This window comes from Tetranychus urticae, chromosome 2 (assembly GCF_039701765.1).
Source record: "Tetranychus urticae isolate SD_2017Ah chromosome 2, NJAU_TeUrti_SD_1.0, whole genome shotgun sequence".
Taxonomy (NCBI): Eukaryota; Metazoa; Arthropoda; class Arachnida; order Trombidiformes; family Tetranychidae; genus Tetranychus; species Tetranychus urticae.
The window spans coordinates 1,598,467-1,623,208 of record NC_142959.1 but is presented as its reverse complement, the minus strand read 5'-3'; the positions used below and the strand labels follow the sequence as shown (position 1 = coordinate 1,623,208).

The following is a 24,742-nucleotide window of genomic DNA, read 5'->3' as shown; positions in this document are numbered from 1 at the left end:
GACTCTTCTTTTAGGATTTTCAACTGAGCCAGTTGACCAAAAACGATCCACAATTGATTTAATGAAACGAAAGCTCACTGTTACAGCATATTTCTCTTGAACCTTTTCAATAATTTGATTAAATAAAGCATTCCTTTGGAGGATGGTTAACTCATAACGAAAAAATGTTGCTAAGGTCAAGGTTCTTATTTCTTTATTATACATTTCAGACTATCAAGATCAACAAAAAATTCAAGAAAACTCAGTGAAAAATAGCGAAAACACAGCAAAGAAAAATGTCAACAAAACAAAATAAACAAATTCAATCAAAACATTAACCATGTGTCAATTTAATTTAATTTAAATCGATATATTTGATTGAAAAATGTTTAATATTGTTGCTGGAAGATGGTGTTGACCATTTGTTGTTATCTATTCACATGTTTATCTATAACCAATAGCTTTTATTAAGCTTTTGTCTCTCAAACAGTCTTATTGTTGTCACCCTTTAGTAAGATGATAAAATGCTCCAAAAATGGTTTAATATGCATTTCTAGCAAAATTAAATAATGATTTTGCAAATAAATTGCATCAACGATTGTAAACTGATATCTATGGAAATCATGATTCAATAAGTTCTTCCAAAACTTAACCTTTCAAAGTTGATTTTTTGTTAAGCTCAATCAATGGAATAAAAGATGCAAATTTTTCGTGCCACATTAATCGATATTCATTTGTTTTTTGTTTACATTTAGAGAAATTTCGTAAAAAATGAACGAAAAGTGAAATTTTCAAAATAAATATCCATTGAATGAAGTTGAGGATCAACATTTGAATCAACAGCACATTTTTTGAAACATTTAGTCTTTGATCAGTTTCAAGTATTTTGCTTTCAATGTTACAAAATTGATTCACTGCTTTCATTGAAACCACCCTTTTGCGTTTTATCCAAACACCTCTCCATAGACTCGGGTCTCAACAAGGTACCAAACGAACCAGGTCGGTCATTGACGTACAAACAGTTTCCATTTCCAGGGTCAGAGGAAGGAGATAAATCAGTTGAGATCAAGGCAGGATACATGTGATTTGGTTCATCTTTGGTGTTCAACAAAATCGAGGTTGTTCGAGTTGACTCCTTGCGTGCTCCTGAACCGTTACCGTTTGTCCCGTCATTCCTACCACGATTCAAGTAAGACATAGATTGGGTTAAGATTGAGTTGTAAGTCATAGAGTTAGAAGAATGAAGTCCATCTTGTTGACTTGCCTGGCGAAGCCACCATTTTTTCATCTCTTGTTGTACTTCACCATTGAGGAAACAGTATAAAAGTGCCACAAAGAAACCCTTTTAGGAGCAAAAAAAGAAGGAAAAAATTGATGAGAAAAAAAGATCATTAAGAACAACAAAAACATTAATGATCTGACCAAAGAACCATCATGAAAATCTGTGAGTTTTGACAAGTTCACCACTTGGCTCACATTAACTGAAACCTATTGACAAGTACATGAACACCTTTACCAATCGTTAACCATTTAACAACTGTTTGTAAATGTTGTTTAAAACAAATGTTTCATTTTAACTGTAACAAATGATTGTTGATTCGAGAGACTCGAAAATAGTTCAACATTTATTCTAATAATGGAAACTGTCTTTTATCGAAATGATGTGCAAATAATAAGAAAATTTTTTTCTTGATAAATGCTTCTTTCGATTAGTTAATCATCAAGTGAAACAATCAGTGAACCATGAAAATATTGCAAATTTATCATGCTTTATGCTTACTGATTGATGATGAACATGATCATCATGATAGAATGAAAAAAATGAGTAAATATGGAAAATGTTAAAGTTTCATTTTTCTTTTACCATTGAACATGCAATGTTGATAATTGAATGATGAATGTGATTTTCAATGGAAATACATTTGACTGTTGAATGGAAAATCGAGAGAAAAAAGATTCATTGAAAAGTTCAACTTATACCCTTGAGCTGAACTTCCATCACACTTTACCTTTTAGGGAAAAACGAGAGAATAACGAAAAAGAAATTCGACAAAATTAGAGATCGAACTAATTTCTATCTTCTTTGACTTTTGTAGTTCATCATTTCGAGATTTGTTTCCATCAAGATTAATAGTTCTATCGAGTTTCTGTTTTCAATGAAAGAGTTAATCTGAGTGTTGAACTCAATCTGATTTAGAATTTTTTATATGAAGAAATGTTGCCAAGTGAAAGTAGTTTATGTTCATTTTTTGTTTCATTTTTTCGAACTCCAAAGTTCTAAAAAGTAATTATATAAAATCGAAAATGTTCAACATTCAAATGATTCCAACATTGCCTTTGATTAGGGTTTTTGATTGAAGTCTTTTTACTTTGTAACCTCAAAAGTCAATTAACTTTAATCATTTAATTTTGTCACATTTTAAAGAACAATTATTGAACCGTTGGAAAAACATTAATTATCTGTAAATTGGATTCCATGAAAAATGTTATCATGAAAGTTGCCAAAAGTCAGTGCAAGTCACATGACAAGTTTTGGGAGTGAATTTTATTTGACAATTTTTTGTACTTTTTGTTTCATTTTCTTAATTTTATAACTTCAATGATCAATAGCAATCATTATTGAATTTGCGGTTCCTTCTCATTCAGTTTGCCATATTTTTAATGTTGATCGTTCATTCATCAATTTATCCAGTCTACTGAACTTTCAAAATGATTACTTTCATTGTAAGCTTTTCTTGGCTCATAATTTCATTTCGTTTCTCATTATTGAGTTTTTTTTCTCGATCAACTTTTGCTTTTTTTACAACTTGTATTCATCTCGATAAATGGAAAGCTAAAGGTTCAGTCTTTGATATATTGAATGTCATTGCAACTGGACTGTTAATTTAACAAAACAAAACATTTTACTTTCCATTACTTGACTGGACCAATGGATAGAGGTTGACTGGAAACTGCCTCGAGCAAATGTACAATTTGTTTCATTGCATTGCATAAACTGTCCAATCTGATTGATTATGCAGTTCGAGTTGTCAAACTCAATCTTCATTATTTTACAATTTTCCAACTTTTATTTTCTCATTGAATTGAGATGAGTTATAAATTGCTTGTTTAACCCTTTAAAAAGTGTCAACTTTTTTCTTTGCCATTCATCATCATGAATTCATTTTTGTAATATTTCATTACATGATTTATGTGGCTTGCTATTTGGTTGCTTATTGTATCAACATTAAGCCTTTAATGTGACATTCATTTATGACCTTCAATGTTGAAAAAATGTACTGAAAGATAGCTTTCGTCGGTACCGGAACTGACTGTTTCCTATTGGGTGAGACTTTATCAGGTTGATTTGTCTTTCTTTTATCAGTTAAAGTTCGTCAGCTTCACCATATTATCAATAAATGGTCAATGTTATAAGGGATGTAAACCTGTGATAACTCATGTTGGTAAAAAGATAAGTCTTTTTGTGCCATTCAGTAAAATGCTTTTGCTTAAAATTCGTTCATCTTCAAAACGGTATAAATTATTAACATGTAAAAAACAAACCGATCTGAGAAAGTTTGAACTTTCGGAAAACGACATTTAAAAGTCAATTAGAGGTCAAATTATTGAATGACCTTGAACGTCCTTGAGTTTCTGGATTTAAGGCTCTTCAATTTCGGGAACTCTGCTGACTGAATATCAGGGGTATCATTTTTGAAAGATACACAAATAGAAATCCAATGGATTGAGATCAGGTGAGCTTGGAGGCCATAGCATCCTGGCCTTTCTACTGATTATTTCTTACCAAATAGAACTGTTGGTAATTCAACTGTTTGGTCGCTGCAATGAGTTTTCGTCCCATTCTGTTAGAACCAACATCGGTCAATTTCTCGATATTGTCTCAAAGTCGGGATGTGCTCAAGCTTGATCATTATTCAAACATGAACATCGACATTTGATGAATAAAAGCATCCCTACAAGAATCTAAAAATCTTTGAAATCGAAACTTCACACCAAACCTGAGAGATTATGGGTTACAAGTTCATTGAAAAATGTTGGCCTGTGTTTACAACATGACCTTTTATTCTGATGGTTTTCTCGTCGTACTATGCACGTGATATTTATTGAGCACTAAGTAGTTTTCACCCATTTGCAAGTTAAACTTTGCAGTTAAGTTTAAATCCTTCAGTTAAAACACCCAGTTTGTTTCTCCCTTCTAACCAGCGTTGAGAATAGGAAATATATTCGTCGAGACAGGAAATGGGTGAAATGAAGGAAGCGAAGAATGATTCGGACCATTTCTTTTAGCACTTAATTTTTGAGTTTTACACCTCCCAATTAAGGTTAGAGAGTGCACCATTTTTTGCCACCATTAGTGGGATAATTGACCTAGTCCATTTACGGTCAGTCTAAAACATTGGATAATAATAACAATAATCTGATGGACATATTTTCCCATTAGGTTAACTAAAATTCAGTTGGATTGATAATAAATTACAAGGTCATGCGTTAGCGTCGACCTCTGATTGACATTTGAAAGTTATTCTCTGCCAATGCTGATTTTTTGCCTAAAAATGTTTGTTTTTAAGGATTATTCAAGCTATTTTATTTCATGTAGGAGTTTATTTGAATTAACTTGCAAAAAACTGATTCTTATTTGGATTCATCAAAAATTTAATTTAATGCTCTTATTAAAACGTTACGAGGTCAAATCATTGAATTCAATTTTATAATGAAGATAAACTGACTGAGATTGCGGAAGAGAACTTTGAATTGAACTACAAAATAGTTCGATAAAAGTTGCCAGATTGAATATAAAATGCGAATGAGCAATGCTACAAAATAATGAGCTTAAAAGATTAATGAGATTAATAAATCTTGTTATTATTAATTGTCTCTTTCATTGTTCCAGTTGAGTTTCCACAGCAAATCTAAAACAAAATACATTGAATTACATTGAATCATTATTGATTATGGCGCAGCAATTAACTGTCTGATGATCAACTTTCAGTCTGGTGAACTTGAATTGTCATTCACTTGAGAAACTTGTTGTGAATCAGAACTGAAAAACAACAAAAGCAAATGCTTTTTTGCACTTTTTTCTTATCATTTTTCAACTTGGAATCATCATAAAAATGCAAATTAAAATGTCAGCCACAGATGATGACAAAGATGGTAAAAATGGAAATAACATTTAATCTGATTCTTATTTTTTCATTTCCCATGCAATTATCATCACTTATTTTTACATTTTTTGTCATTCTTTTCTTTTCTTTTCTCTGCTCCAAGATACTTTCACTCAATTATCATTACTTGATTTTTTACTTGAAGGTAACTTTTCATGAATACCTTGAGACTGAATTCACTCGACAAAATCTTTTAATGTTTCTCTTGACTCATTGCCGGAATATGAATAAATATCAAAAGAAGAGTAACAAAAAATTTGCATAAAAGGAAAAAAAAGATTCTTTAAGAATAAATTGTTAAAATGATTAAAAAGAAAGTTTGATTCAATTATCATTCAAAGTTTAATGAATTCATCATCTGTTTACGGTTAATTTCAATTCATATTTGCTTCATTATTCACAATCGAATGGTTTCATTTCAAAGAATGTCTTTTGATGGTTTTTTGATCTTGAATGAAAATAGTTGAACTTACCTGAAAAGAGGTAAAAAGTTGATCGACATAAAGCCAAATGATTTCGAGGCTTGTCGATAGCGATGCCAACCAGTTGGCAATCAAGAGCAGAGCGTAATGAACACCAAACAAAGGAACCAAAACTAAAGTCGATTTGAACCATTTACTGTACTTGTAACATCGAGAGGCTTGAGCAACTGATGAGGATGAAAACATTTTGAGAAACAAGACTCGAGTAATGTTGATGAAAAATATTAAATTTAACTGCAAAACAAAAGAAGAAGAAAAAGTACAAAATTAATAATTTCATTCAAATTACTTTCAGAATCAGATATTATCTTGAGAAAGGAAACTTGAATTAATAATAAAACGTTTTGCCAGATTCGTTGAACAAAAGAGGAAACTTTTTTTCCTTCAAATTGTTTGCTTTGTTTTCAAAACTTTCGGACATTTTTTCGTTCAAAATTAACTTTCGTCAGCAAAAGAAATTCAGAGAAATTCATTTCTATGCAGAATTTTTCCATCTTCCAATATTCTCCAAACCCTTTGAATAAAATTTTATTCACATTTCCGCTTCTCATATCATTTCCATCAATCCATGTGATTACAATATAATATGCTAATCTTGTTCATTATTATACAGATATTAACACCATGAAAAGGAGAAGAAATGAAAAAAGTTTAATCAATGTCTCGGTGAAATTTATCGATGAAGATTATCGTTTTTTCTGGAAAATTATCATTTTCTTGTTACATGGAAAGGGAGAAAAAATGAGTCGAAAATGTTGTCGTCGAAACGATGTGCATTTTGATGTTATTCAACATTTGAATAATTTTTGCATAAAAAAAGATTCTCACATTTGCCTTCTTAAAGTTGAAGACAAACAAGGAATCAAAAAATAACATAAACAAGGAAATTGATATTGAACTTGATCATTTCATGTCGTCTCGTCAAGTTGAATGTGCAAATTGAATGAAACTCAAAGCGAATGTTGACAAATATTCTCAAAGTGGCCCTTTAACCTTTTCAAAGACCATTTTTACTTTCACTTTTGCAAATTATCCAAATTTTATCAACACTGAAAATTTCATGATAAAAGACAGATTCTTGAATGTTGCTCTTCATCTTGCTTTTCTTTGCCATATTCATTAATCTAATACTTTTCTCAATTTAACCATTCATTTTGGTGTTCGCTTGTTTGTCTGTGGTTGTCAGAGTAAACTTTTATTCTGATTCAGTCAACATGATTTACTTTGTTGTTGTCGTCGTTGTTGTTCATTTCCTCTTGTTTTTCCATGTTCAACTTGGTTCTCAGCTTTGAAACAAAACGAGAATTGCCTTTGACACAAAAGTTTGCTTCATCACAAAATAATATCAAGTTAATGGATGAAGGAGAAAAGATGAAAAGACAAAAATGTAATAATATGTCTGGATAACTGAATAATGTGACACATGATAAGCAAAGAATTTGCATATTCTTTACCAATTCTCATCTTGACCTGTTAATTGACGATCACAAGAATGTTGAACGTTCACGTTCGAAGGATAATAAATGATTAAAGTCTTCATAAAGATGCACAAATTAACTGTCGATTTTGATCCTTTCCTATTCTCATTGTTTAATCAAAATATTATTCATTCAAACCATTGATATGTTCAACATGAAAATCAGGTCAAATATTGAGATAAACTTCTAAATTCTCTAATCTTTTCATTTATTCCTTTTCTTGTTTTCCTTCCTTCTCAGCTTACAAGAAAGAAAAAGTAGAAATTCTTTTCATGATGAGTTTGATGTAAAGAGGCGAAAAACTGTGTCATGTAAATAATAGGATTATCAACAAGATTAAAGCCCAGGCAAAGTAAAAATAGTTGAACACAAAATTGTCATAACTATTGTTCAATGTTGGTTCATTTGGTTGACGAAAAGAAATTCATTTCTTCATCTTGTCTCTCTTTTTATTGTCAATATTTTTCTCCTCTTCTTGGCTTCAATTCAGTTTCATTTCAAACTCTAGACTGATTAATGTTTCAAAAGATGAAAAGGATCAACACTGTTTATAAGGTCAACTGGGAGTTTATTTTTTGATTTACTCCAGCCATTCAATTATCATTGAATCATAAAACAGACTGAACCACTTTCCCCTTCCCTTTGCATCTTGCAAGATAAATTATTATCAAAAATAGATTTATATTAAGAATGTTTTCCATTTTTGTTTCTTTTTCACCATTTTCTTGTCTCTTTGCGCTTCTTTCAACGTCAAACCAAACATAAATAAATATTTTGTTATACAATGTTATTCACTGTTCAACATTGATACACTACTTTTGCCCTTTTAATACTTTTACGACATTCTTTCACTTTTCTCATCTTCTTCTTGTTGATGTTGTTTTTCATATATTTTATATTATTGGCAAAAAGAGAGAGAGAAATGTTCAAATAAAAGTTGAAAATTATTTTCACTCCAATTCATCCTGAATATGACTTCAATTGAATCGAAAGTAATTTATATATAAAAATGGTTCAATATTATCTCTTTTCATGTTTGCTTGAAAAGAAATGAAAATGAACTTGAAAATTGGAACTCAAATCAAGATGATCATGATGAATGTTCAAGACAACTCGACTTGTTTGTAATGAAAATCATCTTCAACATGATGAAATGTGAACGTTTTTCAAATGAATCTTATTTCGTCAACACCACGTCTTGAAAATCGTCAGAGAACCACTTTTCTCTCAACCAATATCGAATTCAGCATTTCAAGTTTCGATTTTGCATAAATCTTGAGACGAGTTTGAAAAAAACATAATTTTTGTCTGTTCATTGTTCAATCGAACCCTTAACAACGAAACTCAAATTTTCACAATTTCTTTCTGATTATTGGTCGATGTCTTTATGCTCTTGACCTTATGCTGTTTATTTTTCATGTGCACAGAAGATCAATGCGAGGAGAAAATTCTGCCTGAGAATTCTGGAGTAAAGAGAAGAGTCAATATTTTTCGGCTATAAATCATTTTTCAAATGAAACATTAATGTTCTTTTAGCTATTAAATAATAACTAGTAATAAAAACTTCAAAACTGATTCGCTTTAATTATTCTTTAGTTGGATCAATAATCAGTCTCAAGACTTTCATAAATGTTACAAAATCACAGTTTTAGTAAAGTCGCCTTTTCTTGAAACTTTACTTCAAGTTGTCTAGACATTCAATCAATCTCCAATTCAAAAGATTCTTCAACTTTTCCCTTAATTCCAGCAGCCTGGTTACACTTAATTATTCAGTTTTTAATTCACTTGACGCGAAAATAAATTGTATTCTCAATAAAATTGAACTTCTCTCGGGAAAATTCCCTTTTATTTATTATCTTCAAATGAGATTAAAAAAATTTTATGACTAAAAATAAGTTTAACAAATTGTTCAATTCCTATTGTGATCTTGAAATGTTTAAGAGTTGATGCTCTTCTAAGCGAAGAAAACGAAAATTGAAACAAATAAAAATGTCGTTGACACAATTATCTGATCAAAATGAAATTGCAATCCCTTATGGCTTTGATTACATCGTTTGAAAAAAAACATTGGCTTGAATATCAGTCAACTATTTGGAGTTTGAATTTAGTCTGAATGCTGACAAAAACAAATTACACTTTTTGACTCTTTTAGAAGATTATTTCAATTTCGTTGCAATGATAAATTACCTGAATGTAACTGAGAAAATTTCTGTTCTGTTTGTGGTCCGAAATTGAATTACTTTGTGCAACTTGACTAATCAAATAATGATATTAATAGATTATAAGTAGACTATTGAGAGATTATGGTGAAATGGAATACAAAGAAACTTGAAATCATCGAATTAGCAGAACAATCCAGTTTGAGGAATCACTTGATGAGTATCGAGTTATTGGTGTAATATAAGATAATTGCTGTTTGATTGTCAAAAGAAGCAAGTTTTTTGCTCATGAAAAGGTTTGGATAATTAGATGATGGATTGCTGATTGAGTGATATTCATAATTTAAAACTTCATTTTGCTTGCAATTAACATTTGGTAAATTGTGTTACTATTTACACTAAATTTCAATTCAAGTATGTTTACAACATTCAAGTTAATGAAATTAATGAGATTTGAAAAAAGTATTTCCATGAATATTTTTGCAAGTTTGGTAATTGCTCAATCAACATGATTGATGAGCTACACCTTCAACGTAACGTTAGTTCATTCAGTTATAAACTTGTTTACTTTTATTGTGGTTGCATTTGTTTTCAAATTTTTTTCGTTAAAGATTGTATTTCGTTATACTTGCTCGAAGCGAAATTCATGATGTAATCTAGCAAAAGTTTGGAGACGGCGAGTATCGATCTCGCTACCTCTCACATGCAAAGCGAGCGCTCTACCATCTGAGCTACGTCCCCGACGATAAAGACAACGCTATGAAATGTAATGATGTAGATTCGTTTCACAGTTTGTTTTACATCAGATTGCTCACATTGATACAACAGAGAAACAGATAATTTCTTCCATATTTGAGGCTGCTTCATGACTCGTGTCAAAAATGCAGCTTTCTTGAATTCTGTGAATGAACCATGTGAGCTACGTACTCGACGATGAAGATAACGCTACGAAATCATGATAGCAGTTCGTTTGATTCTTTCTACAATTTTGCTTATTGTTATTGCATTGAAAATGAGATTTGAAGGTTAGTACTGAATAGGTTTTGGAGAATAAAAGATTTTTCGTCAACCATCCATCTTTGTTAGGAAAAGTCATAGAGCACTGGTCTAATGCAAATTAGAACTGAGCTTGTTTTACTGTAAATTGGCAAAAAGGTGAGCGTGAATTCAAACCACATGAAAACACTTATCCGTATAAACATGTTTTACACGTCCTTGTATTTGCATTTGTTTTGCATTCTCTTCTTACTTTTTGATTTCCCTTTTTAGCTCATTAAAACTCAATTTAATTATATAATCCATCAAAAAGTTTGGAGACGGCGAGTATCGATCTCGCTACCTCTCGCATGCAAAGCGAGCGCTCTACCATCTGAGCTACGACCCCGACGATAAAGATAATGCAGCGAAATATAATGAAGTAGGTTCGTTTCCAAGTTTTTTTGCTGTTGGTTTAGCTGTTCTGCTTACTGTTTTAATTGAAATGATGCTGCAGAACTTTATCCAAGAATACTGCCTAATTGTGGATGAAAGTCATCAAGATAGTAAATTGTCTCTGTATGTTTTGCATTGATTTCAATTGAGTAAAAATTTAAACTGTTTTAAAGACGCTAATTAAATTGTTTTGCTAATTTTTTGTCAATTCACAGCATTGTTCTGCTCTTGATTGTTTGTCTAGAATCTTATGATTGAAATAAGTTAGCAGTGAAACGTTGAATTATATTTTATTATCGTAACAATAATCTGTTGAGATTTTAAATCTTTAATTTACAAGAATTAATTTACCTGCACAAAAGATTCTTTTCTCTTCATGGGATGAATATTCCTAAACTATTCATACAGAGTATTATTTGCCGAGAGACAAAGTAAAATGAGTTATGAATGGATAAACCGCTAAAGCACAAGCTAAAATTTACGACTTATTGATTGGAACTGAGGAAAAATTAAAACTTTTCAAAGACGCTAATTCAATAGCTTTATTAGCTTTCTTATTATTGCATTATTATTGTATTCATAAAATCGTTTTTTGGCTAAAATCATAAGATTGAGATCAGTTTGCAAAGTAAACTTTTCATCATATTCTGCATTAAGTTTATTATTTTCACAATAAGCTGCTGAGACTTGGAATCGTCCGCTTATAAGACTGCTTTGTTTGGAGTTGATTTACCTGCACAAAGAATTCTTGTCTTTCATGAGTTAAATATTTTCAAACTATTCATACAGATTACTTGCCAAGAAACAAAATAAATAGATATACCGCTAAAGCACATGTTAAACGACTTTAATCATAAAGAAAATTCGCTTTCATTTAAAGTTTGGAGCTGATTTGGTTTGAATTCAAACCACTTACCATCTGAATAAACATGTTTTACACGTCCTTGTATTTGCATTTGTTTTGCATTCTCTGCCTACTTTTTGATTTCCCTTTTTAGCTCATTAAAAACTCAATTTAATGATATAATCCATCAAAAAGTTTGGAGACGGCGAGTATCGATCTCGCTACCTCTCACATGCAAAGCGAGCGCTCTACCATCTGAGCTACGTCCCCGACGATAAAGATAATGCAAAGAAATATAATCAAGTAGATTTGTTTCCAAGTTTGCTTTGCATCGTCAGATTGTTTTGCAGCATCAACCTTATAAAACAAGGCTTGAACAAGGCTTGAACTAATAACAAAGAACCCATATAATTTCTGCAATATCCAGAGCTACTTTGCACGCCAAAGCTTTCTTAAGTTCTGTGGGTTCAGTTTGACTGAAATTTTCTAGTAAATAACAATATCGAGATTCTATTTGAGACTTCTAGAATTTTGTTCATATAAATCAAGCGCCTAATAGATATTCTGGAGAAAAGTCTTTTGCATATTTCATTTCATGAATTGATAATTTTCAATTTTGTTTATTGCTTCTAATTAACTTGAAAGTGGATATGACTTGTGTCCATCATGTTCACTTTGTGTGCTTTATTTAGAGCAATTTATTGCATTGAAATGCAATGTTACTAATCTTAATTTTATAGCTTGCTTCACAACCGATTATAATTCAATTCCACTTTCATCTTGAGTTTTTCGAGTTTTACTCAAATAAAAACTTGAGCTTCTCCGATGGAATTTCAGTTTATTGATATACCAGAAATGATGATATCAACTATTGAATGAAATATTGACCGGTAACATGGAATTATATTGATATTTATAAAGAATTTTCAACATTAAAAGAAAATATTTTTAATCAAAAATTCTGTTTTCAACTGGAAAATTTCAACTTATTTTGTCTCTTCTTCTCTCGAATAAAGATTCATGAATAGATGTTTTTATTAATACATTTATTTTAAGGTTGAACAGTTTGAGGGATGAAAAAAGGCAATCGATTAAATATTCAATGAAATGAAATTGGATCTGGTCAATTCACTAACGTTTACAACGGAAAACTTGATTATTCAATGAGGAAGTAATTGTTGCATCTTTTATGAGACGATTCATTGCAACCAATACTTGACAGCCTTTCAATACCAGTCTTCTAACCTTTAACCCTGTTAACCTAACAATCATTATTGGCAAGTTCACTTCAAGTTCAATCAGAAGCCAAAAAATGCCGAATACAAATTTTCATCATCAGCTAAGCTCATAAACAAAACTTGAGATTTCTTTTTTCCACCAGTTTAACAATAAAAAGTTATTCAAAAAGTTTTCAAATGATCACAGCCTCGATCTTCATATTCACCCCAAACTTTTGTCATTTTATCCTAACGGAAAGTGGAAGCTAAACCTTTGAAGGAACCTAAAAATTATTGTCAAAATCTAAGAATGAGAATAAACATTCACTTATCATTCTTGTCCAATGGTCTTTAGACTTCGAGATCTTCCAGATGTTAAAGGATGAAACCATTTCTGCTCAGATATGAGTCTTAGGAATGGTCAGTACTTTGCATTTTGCATTTCAATCTCTTCTTTCATATGACCAAAGCATGAACCAAACTTAAGCGTTAAAATTGCATTTATTCACGTACAATGTTTGCATCTTTAATCAAGCACTGAAGAGCATTTATTTTAGCATAAATCGAAACCTTTTCTTTCAAGTGAACGCAAGCAAAACAACGAATTTTTTCGCCTTCAAAGTTTCCAAGCAATTCTAACATTTATCAGTCATATTATTTTGTTACCACAATTGAATCTCAAGACAAAATCCAATTTTCACCTTAAACTAAATGTAATGAGATTAAGAGCTACTCACGATAATAGATATTGTAATTGGTCCTCTGATTATCCAAAATAAGGCAACGTTCTTATTGATCACCCAACAAAATGTATCCTCATACAGTGAACGAGCAATTATCCAGGGAATGATAAACAAGACAGGTAAACCTTAGAAGGTGTGAAACAAGAAAAAGGAAGAAAAGAAGATTCGGATTAAAAGATGCAATTGTTTATGATGGAAGCAAAGAAAAAAAGATAAAAATAAATGTTCTGAAATAATGTAACCAACATCAAGATTCCCATGAGTTGGTAAAGAGTTTGATTAGCCAGTAATTGTCATGTTGATGATCATTATTAGCATTGATATTAACATTGACGGCCTAATCTTTTCTCATGTTAATTTGAATGTTGTCAACGTTGACAAAAAGTTAAATACAGTAATCATGTTCAATAATATAATAGCAACAATAATAACAGTAATAATAACCCTGAAACTCGAGATTGATTGAAACCCTTTTACCCACTAAATTGGGAATTAACATTTCACAATTGCATTCTTAATGGAATCATGTCAACAGGTAATCAACATGATGATAGGTTTCAATGAGAATAAGAATTAATCTAATGTTGAGGAAAGAAGAGTCAATTTTAAATGTCATTCTTGTTCAGAACAACGTTCAAGTCAATAATTTCAATTCTGTATTCACTTGATTTAACCTCTTGCAACAAAAAGATATTCAAGATTCAAAAGTCGGCGAAATTTTGCATTAAGCAAAGATATCAATAAACAGGGAATCGGAGCGAAAAGATAATCATCTAAATGAAGGAAAAGTTTCATTAGCAGTTTACAACTCAACATTGAGTCAACATTGAGTAAAAGAAAAAATTATTTCTTTTACGACAAAGTCAGTTTGAATTGGAATACTTTCAGAACAAATGTTCGACTTTGGATTTGCAATTTTCTGGGAGTTTTGACGAAATGTCTTGTATCGATGTTGAAATTGATGATCTATCGATTGGGGTTCTAAGTTTATCTGAAAGACAAAAGCAACTGATGTTTTCATTTCCAGTGAAATTTTCCAACTCAAACTGATTTCCTTGTAACACTGTGTAAACAAAGGATTGAATCGTCAATGATATCAATTGGTAAATTTGGAGATTTGAATGAACAGAAAGGAAACTTACTCCAGCCCAGGATAATGTACTTGAGAATGCTTGAATTGTCATTGAAGATGTTGAAAAAGACTAGATTATGAAGATATAATCCTTCCATTAATAGCCAATTGTAGTTGGCTAAAAGTGAATATTGCCAGACGACAATAATCAGTTTACATGATAGAGTCTGGAAAAGAAGAGAAGAAAAGAGTTTTAAATCAAATTAACAGTTGAAATGAACAGCAAGTAATTATCCTTCATGATCAAGCTCAACTTGGAAAAATGATTATTCAAAATCATTGAGTTTCAATTGAATTGGGGAAACTTGATTGTCATATCAATTGCTGTTGCTATAAATAACAAAACACTTATTCAACCATTTTACAGTCTTTTCCATGTTTGTTTACAGTATTAATAATGGAAATGAAAAATCTCTTCTTTCTGTTCAACTTTTCATTTCCAATTTTATCTTCATTTTTTCATCTTCTCTAACAAATAAAAGCTCATTTTTCACGGGCAAAATTACCTTTTCACAAACAATGATATTGAAGGTAAGAAAAAGATGAGGAAAGATGAAGGAATGATTCAACTTAAATTGTTACTCAAATGATTAATTTGTATTTTGTATGAAAATAGTGAAAGGATAATAATCAGTGTTGGTAAAGGAAAAAAGATTTTTTTCTCATTCTTTTCCAGAAAAGATGAAATTGATAGGAAATTTTATAATGATTCATGTAACAAAAAGTTGAATGGTGTTGATAATGGTTTCATTATGATGATTACCCTTTACAAGAGTTGAATTTAAGTGGTGAAAATTTGCTATTTTTGTCATCACTTTGTCTGTGAGTTGCTTTTCAATGTTCAACAAATTGAAATATTGATAAATTGAACATTTTTCTTGATTCGACTGTTGATAATAGATTCGTCAATCGGATTAAATACGAAGGGTCCAAGTGATTGCAAGACAAAAGGTTGGATTGAAAGATTGAAAGGAAAGTTGATTTACAGTTGGTGACACACTTGAGGTATTCAGGTTACACGGAACTCTCAGAGTATTATATCTAATTCCCTGAGGTGATATACCTTCAAGTATAAGTTACTTATGTGTATTAAAGGGAACACAAATGAAAGAGAAACTTTGAGAAAAAGATTTTTCTTTTTTTTCTAACGTTGTTATAAGCAAAATTCATTTAACAGTTGGATAAGTAGCTTTAGCTTTCGACTTTGTTTTTCTTTCTTCTTCATTTGGAGTCGCTTTCATTCCATTTTCTGGCTTCTTTCAAAATTTCAAGATGAACTAATATTAGCTCATGTTACAGTTCAGCTTGATTTACTTGCATCGTTATGTTATTAGCTTTTTGTTAGTCGCACAATGAAACTCGAAAAGCTATTTTTCTTCATTTTTCCTCAAATTTTTCTCTTCAAACAAATCACGTTAAGATTCAGTTGGCTAACGGTTGAACCATAGCTTCGAGCTTGGATTTAACTTTTGAAAATTAAGAATCTTTTATGAAACTGAAACTTTTATCAAATTTTCCGGTTCAAATCAATATTTAAATTCCAAAAGCATTAGTTTGACTGAGAATAACTAAAGAAACTTTTTGCTATTTCTGAATGAATTGTGAGTTCTATCGAGTTTAACGTTTTGTCAAGTCTGATGACTTTATGTTGAACTGGGAGAGAAGAATTAAAGAAAATGCAGATCGAAATTGTTCGATTTGTTATCGGTTTTCGAAAGATTACAATGTTGGTTTATCATTAGAAGTTTGAATTTCTTTAGTTTATGAATTTTCTTTATCGATAAATTGCTCGAATTTCGTTATCATAAGCAAACAGAATTATTTGGTTTATTGAGAGAATGAAATTTTCTATTCAATTTGAACATTTCTCAGTTTTCTAACTTGCAAAGTTTCTATTACAATGATGGAGTAAAGAAGATTGAAATTTAATTTTTGTTCCCTCATTTCCAAGGAACGTTACATTAACTTGATTATGATTTGGTTCAGTGAATGATCTGAGTTAATCAAAATTAATAGCAATTTCTACTTCATCATATTAAGCAAATTGCCTGAGTATTTTGATACATCAATGAACTTGTTTGTTTTTCAATAAAGTTTAAAGAGAAAGAAAACGATTCCATTTTTAAACTTTGGCTTAAATGAATGTTGATTGATAACATGAGTCTGAATCGATGGAGAAAAGTTTTACATCCAATATCATTAGAAGCTATTCCATCATGGTGAAATGTCAACATTGGCGTACCAATTTAATTATCATTCCCTGTAATTCTAATTGCATTTTCATCATTTATTCACTTCTAGCTAAATCTTGTTGTTTAATCACTCAATAATGAGCATCATTTTGATGAAAGAGAAAAGCCTTGCAGGCGAATTTGTCGAATTCATTAGTTTTTCAAGTTTCAGAGTTTTCTTGTTCTCATCACTTTCCATCCTGAATTGACTGTGACATTTAGTCAATTGAAGCCTTTGTGCTGTTGAATTGTTTTGTTCACAATCTCACAAAATGATTAATCTGTTTCATGAGAATTGAAAAAATCGTTGAGTGAAAAAAGCATTTTCAAATGAATCAAAAACTCTTTGAGAGTTTCACCTTATCACCATGAATAACTCAACAGAATCGAATCCATCATGAACAGAATAAACAAGAAAAAAATGAACAAGAAAAAGGTAACAACGATAAAGTTGAAATTCAGATGCAAATAGAAAAAGAGAATCGACAAAATAAACTTTTCTAAACTTTTCTTGACCTAAAAGTTCTTTCAATTTCTTCAGATTCCCATGACAACCACTCAATATCTAGAAGTTAAAAGTCAAATCGTGTTCAATAATAGCTGAGAAATGGTCAAAAGCGAAAAGGTGAAACTCTTTTAAAAAGAAAAATTTTAATCTCTTTTATGAGAGTTAAAAGTTATCATAACACTGGGAGTGAAAACAATTGAAACGCAATTCTTTTGAATAATCATTTTCTCTGTAACAATGTAATAACTCAATGACCACAGTTGATTGAGACAACAAACTATTCAATGATCATGGATAATTGAGGGTAAAAGAATAGAATAACAATTGCATCTTTTTCGATTCCTCTTTGGATAAAAGTGGATCAAATTTCGAACAGCAATTAATCAATAATTACACTGTTGTACTCCAAGGTGAAGAAGATGTTTTTGACATGAGTTAATAATGATCGACTTATGAATGAGAGAAACAATTGAAGATGAAGATGATTCCTTGGACATTGAAGACGTCTGTTGGTTGATCCAATGTCAAGTGATGAGGAGGGTCACCAGTTGAAATGATTATTGATTTTCAATGGAATCCAAAAATGAATGGAAAGGAGAGAAAAAGAGAAGAGAAGAGAAAAAAAACGAAATGATCAAATTCTGCATCAAAGTTGATAATGATTATGAGAAGTAAAAGATGAGTGGAAAAGGAAAATGATGATGAAAACTGAAATCAATCATGTTAATCAAATGAATCCACAAGAGTATAAAAGCTTATGATTTATCGCATAATAACATTGTGTTTACTCAAGTCCCAACTATGCTTTACTGTGCATTTGATAACCTTTAAGGAAGGCCAGAAAAGAGAAGCAAAAATTTCTCAGCATTTCTGACAGAACTTTTCTCTCCAAACAACAAACTTGACATTATATTATCATTACTATCGTCATGATTATCATTCAACTTGTACTTTAGTTACTGAAGAGTAAAGTTCATTTGTGAAGGTTCATCGTTAAATGAACTGCAATTGATAATTAAATTCATTTCAAGTTTTCTTTTCGAAAATCACGATTTTCTTTTTCCATGAACTTTGCTTTGGTAAAAGTTTTGCTCGGATCGGAAACTATTTAAATTTGCTTTTACTTGAGCAAATTAGCATTTCTGTTGCATTTTCAGGTCAATTTGCTTTTCCTTTCCATGATAATAATGGTAAATATGAAACTTGATATTGACTGGGAATAATACAAACTGTTATTAGGAATAAGAATTATTTTTGTTTTTCATTCTCTTTTTTTTCATTCTTTCCGCTGAGTAACATGATATTTAGGCTGTTAAATCAAGACAATCCAAATGCGTATTAATCAGAGTTAAACTTGTACTTCATGATCATCATCATTGCTCATTTTTTATCTTTCTCTTGGTTCATCAGCGAAAAGTGGAAACAGGAAGAAAAGGCAAGAAAATGAATTTTCCATTTCGTTTCTCTGATTAGTCTATAATCTGGAGTTTCCGAACCAAATGAGCAACAATAATCAACATTCATCAGATTATCGTTCAAATCCTTGTCTTTGGCTAATAATAGTAATGATAAATTGTCGAAGCTAATCAACTAATTTGTTTCGCTTATTATAAAACATACTTTTGAAGGCTTCTCTGGTGATGAAAGAAATGATAAACTTACTTGTTACAGAAGAGAATGAGAAATGCAATGATCAAAGTTAACAGGGAAACAGAATATCCAATTTTACTGATTAATTTAATGTGAGGTAAATGTTCCTGGAAAGAGAAGAGAGAAAAATCGATGAAAATAATGAAACATGATTAGATGGAGAAACGATGAAAATTTGTGAAAATTGCATCAACTTTTGGTTCTTCTTTAAGCCAATATTTCATTGGATATTGATATTGCCATTTTCATGACATTTTTCATTCTTTCATTTCATGAACCATTTCATGAAGCGCACTTTAACGCTTCTAATGTCACTTTAAATTGAATTCAAGTTTGGACAATTAATGTTGAAGTCATGAGATAAACTAGTTGATGGAATGAATGTTTTAAGGAGAAAACTTTTGTTATTAAATTGTAATTAAATTAAGAATCCTTTTTGTCTTTTCACAAAACTCTTGATAAACTTGAACTTTTCATTATAAATGGTTGATTATGTGATATAAAAGTGTAATTGCTGGGCGTTTTGCTTTTGTTTAACTTGCAAGTTTGAATTATTGTTATTAGTTTCAACATTAATTAGTGTAACAACTTGGAAAGTTATTTAACCATGTATTGCTAATAGCTGAGTAACTTTTCAAGAAAACTCTGAAAGCTTTTTTTCTCTTCTTTCGTCTCTTAACATATGTTTATTGAAGGAAACAGTTAACATTAAATTGTATTTGTTCAAAGGGAAAACCAAGAAATCTTATTTTGTCTGTATTTGAGAAGGATTAAGATTGTTCATGTTGACAGAAAGGGCTTGGAATCAATTTCATGGTGAAATTTAATTGTTCAAGTAAAGGAAACTTTTGTCGAGTTTCATATTGAACTTTACTTTACTTTCAAGTGATGGGTAAACTTTTTCCTCTTATTTTTCTCTCAACAATCAGATTGCTAAAGGAGAGTCAATTTTAGTTTGAGCTTTTAATTTGCTTCCATAAGATTAGTCTGATCTAATCGAGTAACTTTGCTGTGGGAAAAGTGATTGCGATCTAATTGATTAATGTTTCAAATTGAGGTTAGTTTAGCAAATTGGACTTTTTTGTTATTTCATTTGAGGTATTACTTTTCATTGAGCAAGGTTGTTTAAGATGAGAAAAGTTGAAAAATTTTTGATCAAAGGAAAAGTTTAAATTGTTCAACAGCTAATAAGGGATAAATGTAGGTAATTATTGTAATCAGCGATGATTGATGAGATGCTCAGCTTGTAAACTTGTTTTACTCCTTGTTGAGGTTCAAATTTGTTGGAAATTTGCTTTTGCTTTTGTTAAGTGATTCGAGTTTTTTCAGCTTGAATTTAATGATTTAATCCATCAAAAAGTTTGGAGACGGCGAGTATCGATCTCGCTACCTCTCACATGCAAAGCGAGCGCTCTACCATCTGAGCTACGTCCCCGACGATAAAGTTAACGCTACGAAATATCATTTTATTAGCTCTTTTAAAAGTTTTCTTGCTGTTGGTTTAGCTGTTTTGCTGTGGCATTGAAATGTTGCTGCAAAAATCAATAGAACTTTGTTCAAGAATATTTCTGCATAATTTTGGGTAACAGTCAGCAAGATAATAAATTATTATTCGATACTTTGGATTGAAAGTAAGCCAATAAGATACTAAATTATTGATGAATACTTTGGATTAATTGGATTTGAAGTATTTAAACCTTGTTAAAGACAATTGCTTTAATAATGGTTTGCAAATTCATACAATGTAAATTGTTTTGTATCTTGACTGTTTGGCTGAAATAATAAGATTGAAATCAGTTGCAATAAAACTTTTGATGATATTTTGCATTATTATTGTAACAATAAGCTGTTAAGACTTGGAATCATTCATTTATTGGACTGCTTTGTTTGGAGTTGATTCACCTGCAAAAAGAATTCTTTTCTTTTTATGAGATAAATATTTCAAAACTATTCATACAGAGTACTTGCCGAAAGACAAAATAAAATGAGTTATAAATGGGAAAATCGCTAAAGAACATGTTAAAATTTTCGATTTTATTCATAAAGAAAATTCATCTTTCAAGATTTTTTCTCAATTTAAAGTTTGGAGTTGATTTGGTTTACATTCAAACAACTTACTATCTGAATAAACATGTTTTACTCGTCCTTGCATTTCCATTTGTTTTGCATTCTCTGCCTACTTTTTGATTTCACTTTTTAGCTCATTAAAACTCAATTTAATGATATAATCCATCAAAAAGTTTGGAGACGGCGAGTATCGATCTCGCTACCTCTCACATGCAAAGCGAGCGCTCTACCATCTGAGCTACGTCCCCGACGATAAAGATAATGCAACGAAATATCATGATATCAGTTCTTTTCAAAGTTTGTTCTACATCAGATTGTTACTATTATTCCTACACAACAAGTCTTTACTAACAGAGAAACAAATATTGCTACAATATTCGAAGCTTCTTCAAGTGTCAAGTCAAACATAAACTTCTATGAGCGAGTGCTTTTCCATCTGAGCTACGATAAAGGTTTTGCTTAGAGATATCATGATGTAGATTCGTTTCTAAGTTTGCTTCGCATCATCAGAATGTTTCAAAGCCTTATTCTTACAAAACAAGGCTTGGATAGCAAACATTGTGAAACTTTGTAATTCTCATCAAACATATTGATAATTATTACAACCATTGATTCTCATAAACCCTTTACTACTCGACTTTGTCATGAACATTGATACAAAACAGGTTAATCTGCAGCTTAGTTTCTCAACTACTTATCTGACCTTCGTTACATTGCGATTGGCGAAACTTGAGATAGAAAACGATTTCAATATGGATTCGAATAGGAATTGACTAAAAATGTAAACTTTTTTCGAAACGTGACTTGAGCTTAATCTTTTCTGCTTCAACTGTTGAAAAGATTCTGCTAATCACATGTTAACTTTTCAACATTCAATCTCGACTCTTGCTCTAAACAAACCCTGGAAAGGTTATCATTCAACTTTGAATAAATTTGAAAAAATATTTAATCTTTATTGAAACTCCATGGAAACTCAAGTTTACCGAATCTTCTTCATGTTTGTTATGCATTTACAACATCAATATTTCAATTTCATTTTCAACTGAAAGCTATTGAAGCAATGGTCAGTTGAAAAGTTTATCATTTTTCTGATGAAATGAAAATCAAATCAAAGAAGAGTTGAAAATATTCAATTAACTTGATATTGCTACTTGAATAAAGTAAATTAAACTAATTGAAATGTTGATTGATTTCCTTTCTTCTGTTTATCAATGACCAATTTAATATCGCTCTTTATTACTATTCATAGTTTCAAGTGAAAACTAAACTTTTCATTGGATTCCACCATCAACTGACAAATGATGAAACTGAAACCAGATGATTACATGGGAAAAGAAGAACCAACAGAAATTATTGAATTTGATTGAATTAACTTTTTTTTCCCTCTTCCTTTATTAAACTCTGTTATCAAACTGATTGAAACCAATAAGTTATTTATAGATGGTTTAGCAAAATTGCAAATGGAAATGTTTATGTGAATAATTTTGCTTTAATATTGCTGTCATTGTGTGTTGAAATGGTTAATGTTGTTTGATAATTTTATGTTTAATGGTGAATATCAAGTGAGAATGAAAAGGGAACACACAGATAATTCAATGATGACACTGATAATAATGGATAATTTAATGGCTAATAAAGAATCGAAACTCACATTGATTGGAGGATTAACAGAATAATTGTTTGGGTGACAACGAGTGTAATCGGTCCAACTTTCGTTTGTTGTTGGACTAATGAACCAGGTTCCATTGATTGTACAATCACGAGTTGCTGTTTCTGTTTTCAAATCCATAAGTTTTCAATTAAACATGAATTAAAGAGGCAACAAGATAATTAGTTTTGGACAAAAAAAAGTGTTAACCTTTTCTGGTTAAACTTGAGCAGTTTCGATAAACGGAAATTGCAAAAACTCAATTTAATGTTAGAAATTTTTTTAATTCTCATAATTTCGAAACTTCATTCTCCTCAAAATTTCATGCTTTAAAGGACTTTTCATGATTCGATTCCATCATATTGCAACAAGGATTTTAGTGATCGCTTAGTAAATGCTTCAAACTCTCAACTGAATGCAAAATTTTGGTGCAAGTTTTCATCTTCTTCACTCTAGACTGCAATTTTGTTTTTTGTTGCTTTGGACGGGAATGGCGAAAGGACAAGGGAATTGGAATAATAAAGATTGGGTTTTCAAGATCATTTGAATTTTGGGTTAAATTTTGATCTGAATCAGCTACCAGGCTAATGATGGGAATTGGGTCAAATTTTCTGTTTACTGAATGTCGATTTTGAATGACGAACTTACCATTTTTATCAAACACATCGATGTAGGAGGCACAGGGTAATATGGCCTGAGTACCGGCTGGTGTCTCAGGCCAGCACATTAATCCATCCCAGGTTAGAGGGCAAATGGATGCTGCAAGTGGTTTAACTTGATATCGAGCTTGACACAATTCTTGTTCAATTGCAACACGTTGACGTTGCAACGAAATAATTTCATCATTTGACATGTTTCACTTTTGGCACTATTTCGTAGAGCATTTGAGTTATGGCAAGAAAGATTATCTTTTTCCTCTCTTTTCTTCTTTAATCTTTCATCATGACATTCAATTAATACGTGAATGGTTTAAGATGATAATGGTGATGAGAAACCATGTGAAAAGTGTGAGGCTGATCGAGGAAATGATGTTAGGTGAGAATCCAACATGCAATTAATGTAAACTTTTTGCCATCTCATGCGTTGACAAGGCTCGCGCGCGCAAGTTCCCATCTCTTCGAGTTTGTTGAGTTTGCGTCTAAAGAAGAGCAAAACTTTCGCCTTCATTTCCTATTATTATTTCCTTTTCCATTTTTTTTTCTTACCATCACTTATTATCATGATAATCACAAATATTTTTATTTCCTTCTCACATGTTATTCATCAAGTTCAACGTGAGAAAGTATTGAATATCACAGTCAAGGTTGATCTTTTATTCCATTTTCTGTTCTTTATTCCTTGGATCATCTAAACGATATTTTTGTGCGAAACTTTTTTTCTCAGTCAATTTACTTTTTCTTTAAAAATCAAATTCTTCGCTCAATCTTAAGCCAACATTGGATATTCATCAATTAGACTGCAAAGCTCGTTTAAAATTGCTATCATTCGATGCATGAGGAAAGTTCGAACGTTAATAAAGATTCGAAACTGGCGAAATATTCTTTGCGAAATGAGGGAATCTGAAATAATTTCCAATATTTCATTACAATAAACTCTTTGGACTAAATATTCATAAGCTTAACCATCATGTTCTAGATGCATGTTAGATGATAGATTCTAATGATTCTTTCGACTTTAAACTTTTCAAAACCTTCATTGCAACTATTAAAATAATTAAATACTAACAACTAATAAAATATTAATTTACTAGATCAATCATCCTTTGTTAAGATCATTTTGGATGAAAATTATGAATTAGCAATTTTCTAATGAATAGACTTTATCAAGACATGGAATGTTGTTCTGGAAAATTGGATATAATCAGTAATTTAAAGTATCAGAAACAATGAGCTGACACCTGAAGCAACGAAATTTATAAAATGAATTAAGCTCTTTGAATGGATATTTCAGAGCAACACTTTTCAGGTCACCAAAAATATTATAATAAAAATAATAAAAAATAAATAAA

At 30.8% G+C, this 24,742-nt stretch overlaps 1 protein-coding gene and 5 non-coding genes across 7 annotated transcripts; all 6 read right to left on the bottom strand.

Moving 5' to 3' along the window:
- Positions 1-799: 799 nt before the first annotated feature.
- On the bottom strand, positions 800-23,785 carry LOC107363803 (secretin receptor). Of its 2 annotated transcripts, XM_015931072.3 has the most exons (9): positions 23,383-23,773; positions 22,738-22,859; positions 19,032-19,126; positions 17,764-17,875; positions 14,641-14,797; positions 13,493-13,623; positions 5,618-5,860; positions 1,244-1,321; positions 800-1,154 (listed from the first exon to the last, which is right to left on the bottom strand). In XM_015931072.3, the coding sequence occupies exons 1-9, from the start codon at positions 23,585-23,587 to the stop codon at positions 1,149-1,151; spliced, it is 1,149 nt and encodes a 382-aa protein (XP_015786558.2). In that variant the 5' UTR covers positions 23,588-23,773; the 3' UTR covers positions 800-1,148. The 2 variants fall into 2 exon arrangements, with proteins under 2 accessions (XP_015786558.2, XP_015786557.2); XM_015931071.3 differs by having other exon boundaries at positions 800-1,321; positions 23,383-23,785.
- TRNAA-UGC (transfer RNA alanine (anticodon UGC)) lies at positions 9,932-10,004 on the bottom strand. The gene has a single exon. It is a non-coding gene; the product is annotated as a tRNA-Ala (tRNA).
- TRNAA-UGC (transfer RNA alanine (anticodon UGC)) lies at positions 10,575-10,647 on the bottom strand. The gene has a single exon. It is a non-coding gene; the product is annotated as a tRNA-Ala (tRNA).
- Positions 11,736-11,808, bottom strand: TRNAA-UGC (transfer RNA alanine (anticodon UGC)). The gene has a single exon. It is a non-coding gene; the product is annotated as a tRNA-Ala (tRNA).
- Positions 20,382-20,454, bottom strand: TRNAA-UGC (transfer RNA alanine (anticodon UGC)). The gene has a single exon. It is a non-coding gene; the product is annotated as a tRNA-Ala (tRNA).
- TRNAA-UGC (transfer RNA alanine (anticodon UGC)) lies at positions 21,262-21,334 on the bottom strand. The gene has a single exon. It is a non-coding gene; the product is annotated as a tRNA-Ala (tRNA).
- Positions 23,786-24,742: the final 957 nt, after the last annotated feature.

Excerpts from the sequence above, each read along its gene's own strand:
- LOC107363803 (XM_015931071.3), bottom strand. The coding sequence starts at position 23,587 with ATGTCAAATGATGAAATTATTTCGTTGCAACGTCAACGTGTTGCAATT. Across the intron at positions 22,860-23,382 it reads CGATGTGTTTGATAAAAATG|AAACAGCAACTCGTGATTGT; the intron begins GTAAGTTCGTCA and ends ATTTGAAAACAG. Across the intron at positions 14,798-17,763 it reads TCACCTTGGAGTACAACAGT|ACTCTATCATGTAAACTGAT; the intron begins GTAATTATTGAT and ends CTTCTTTTCCAG.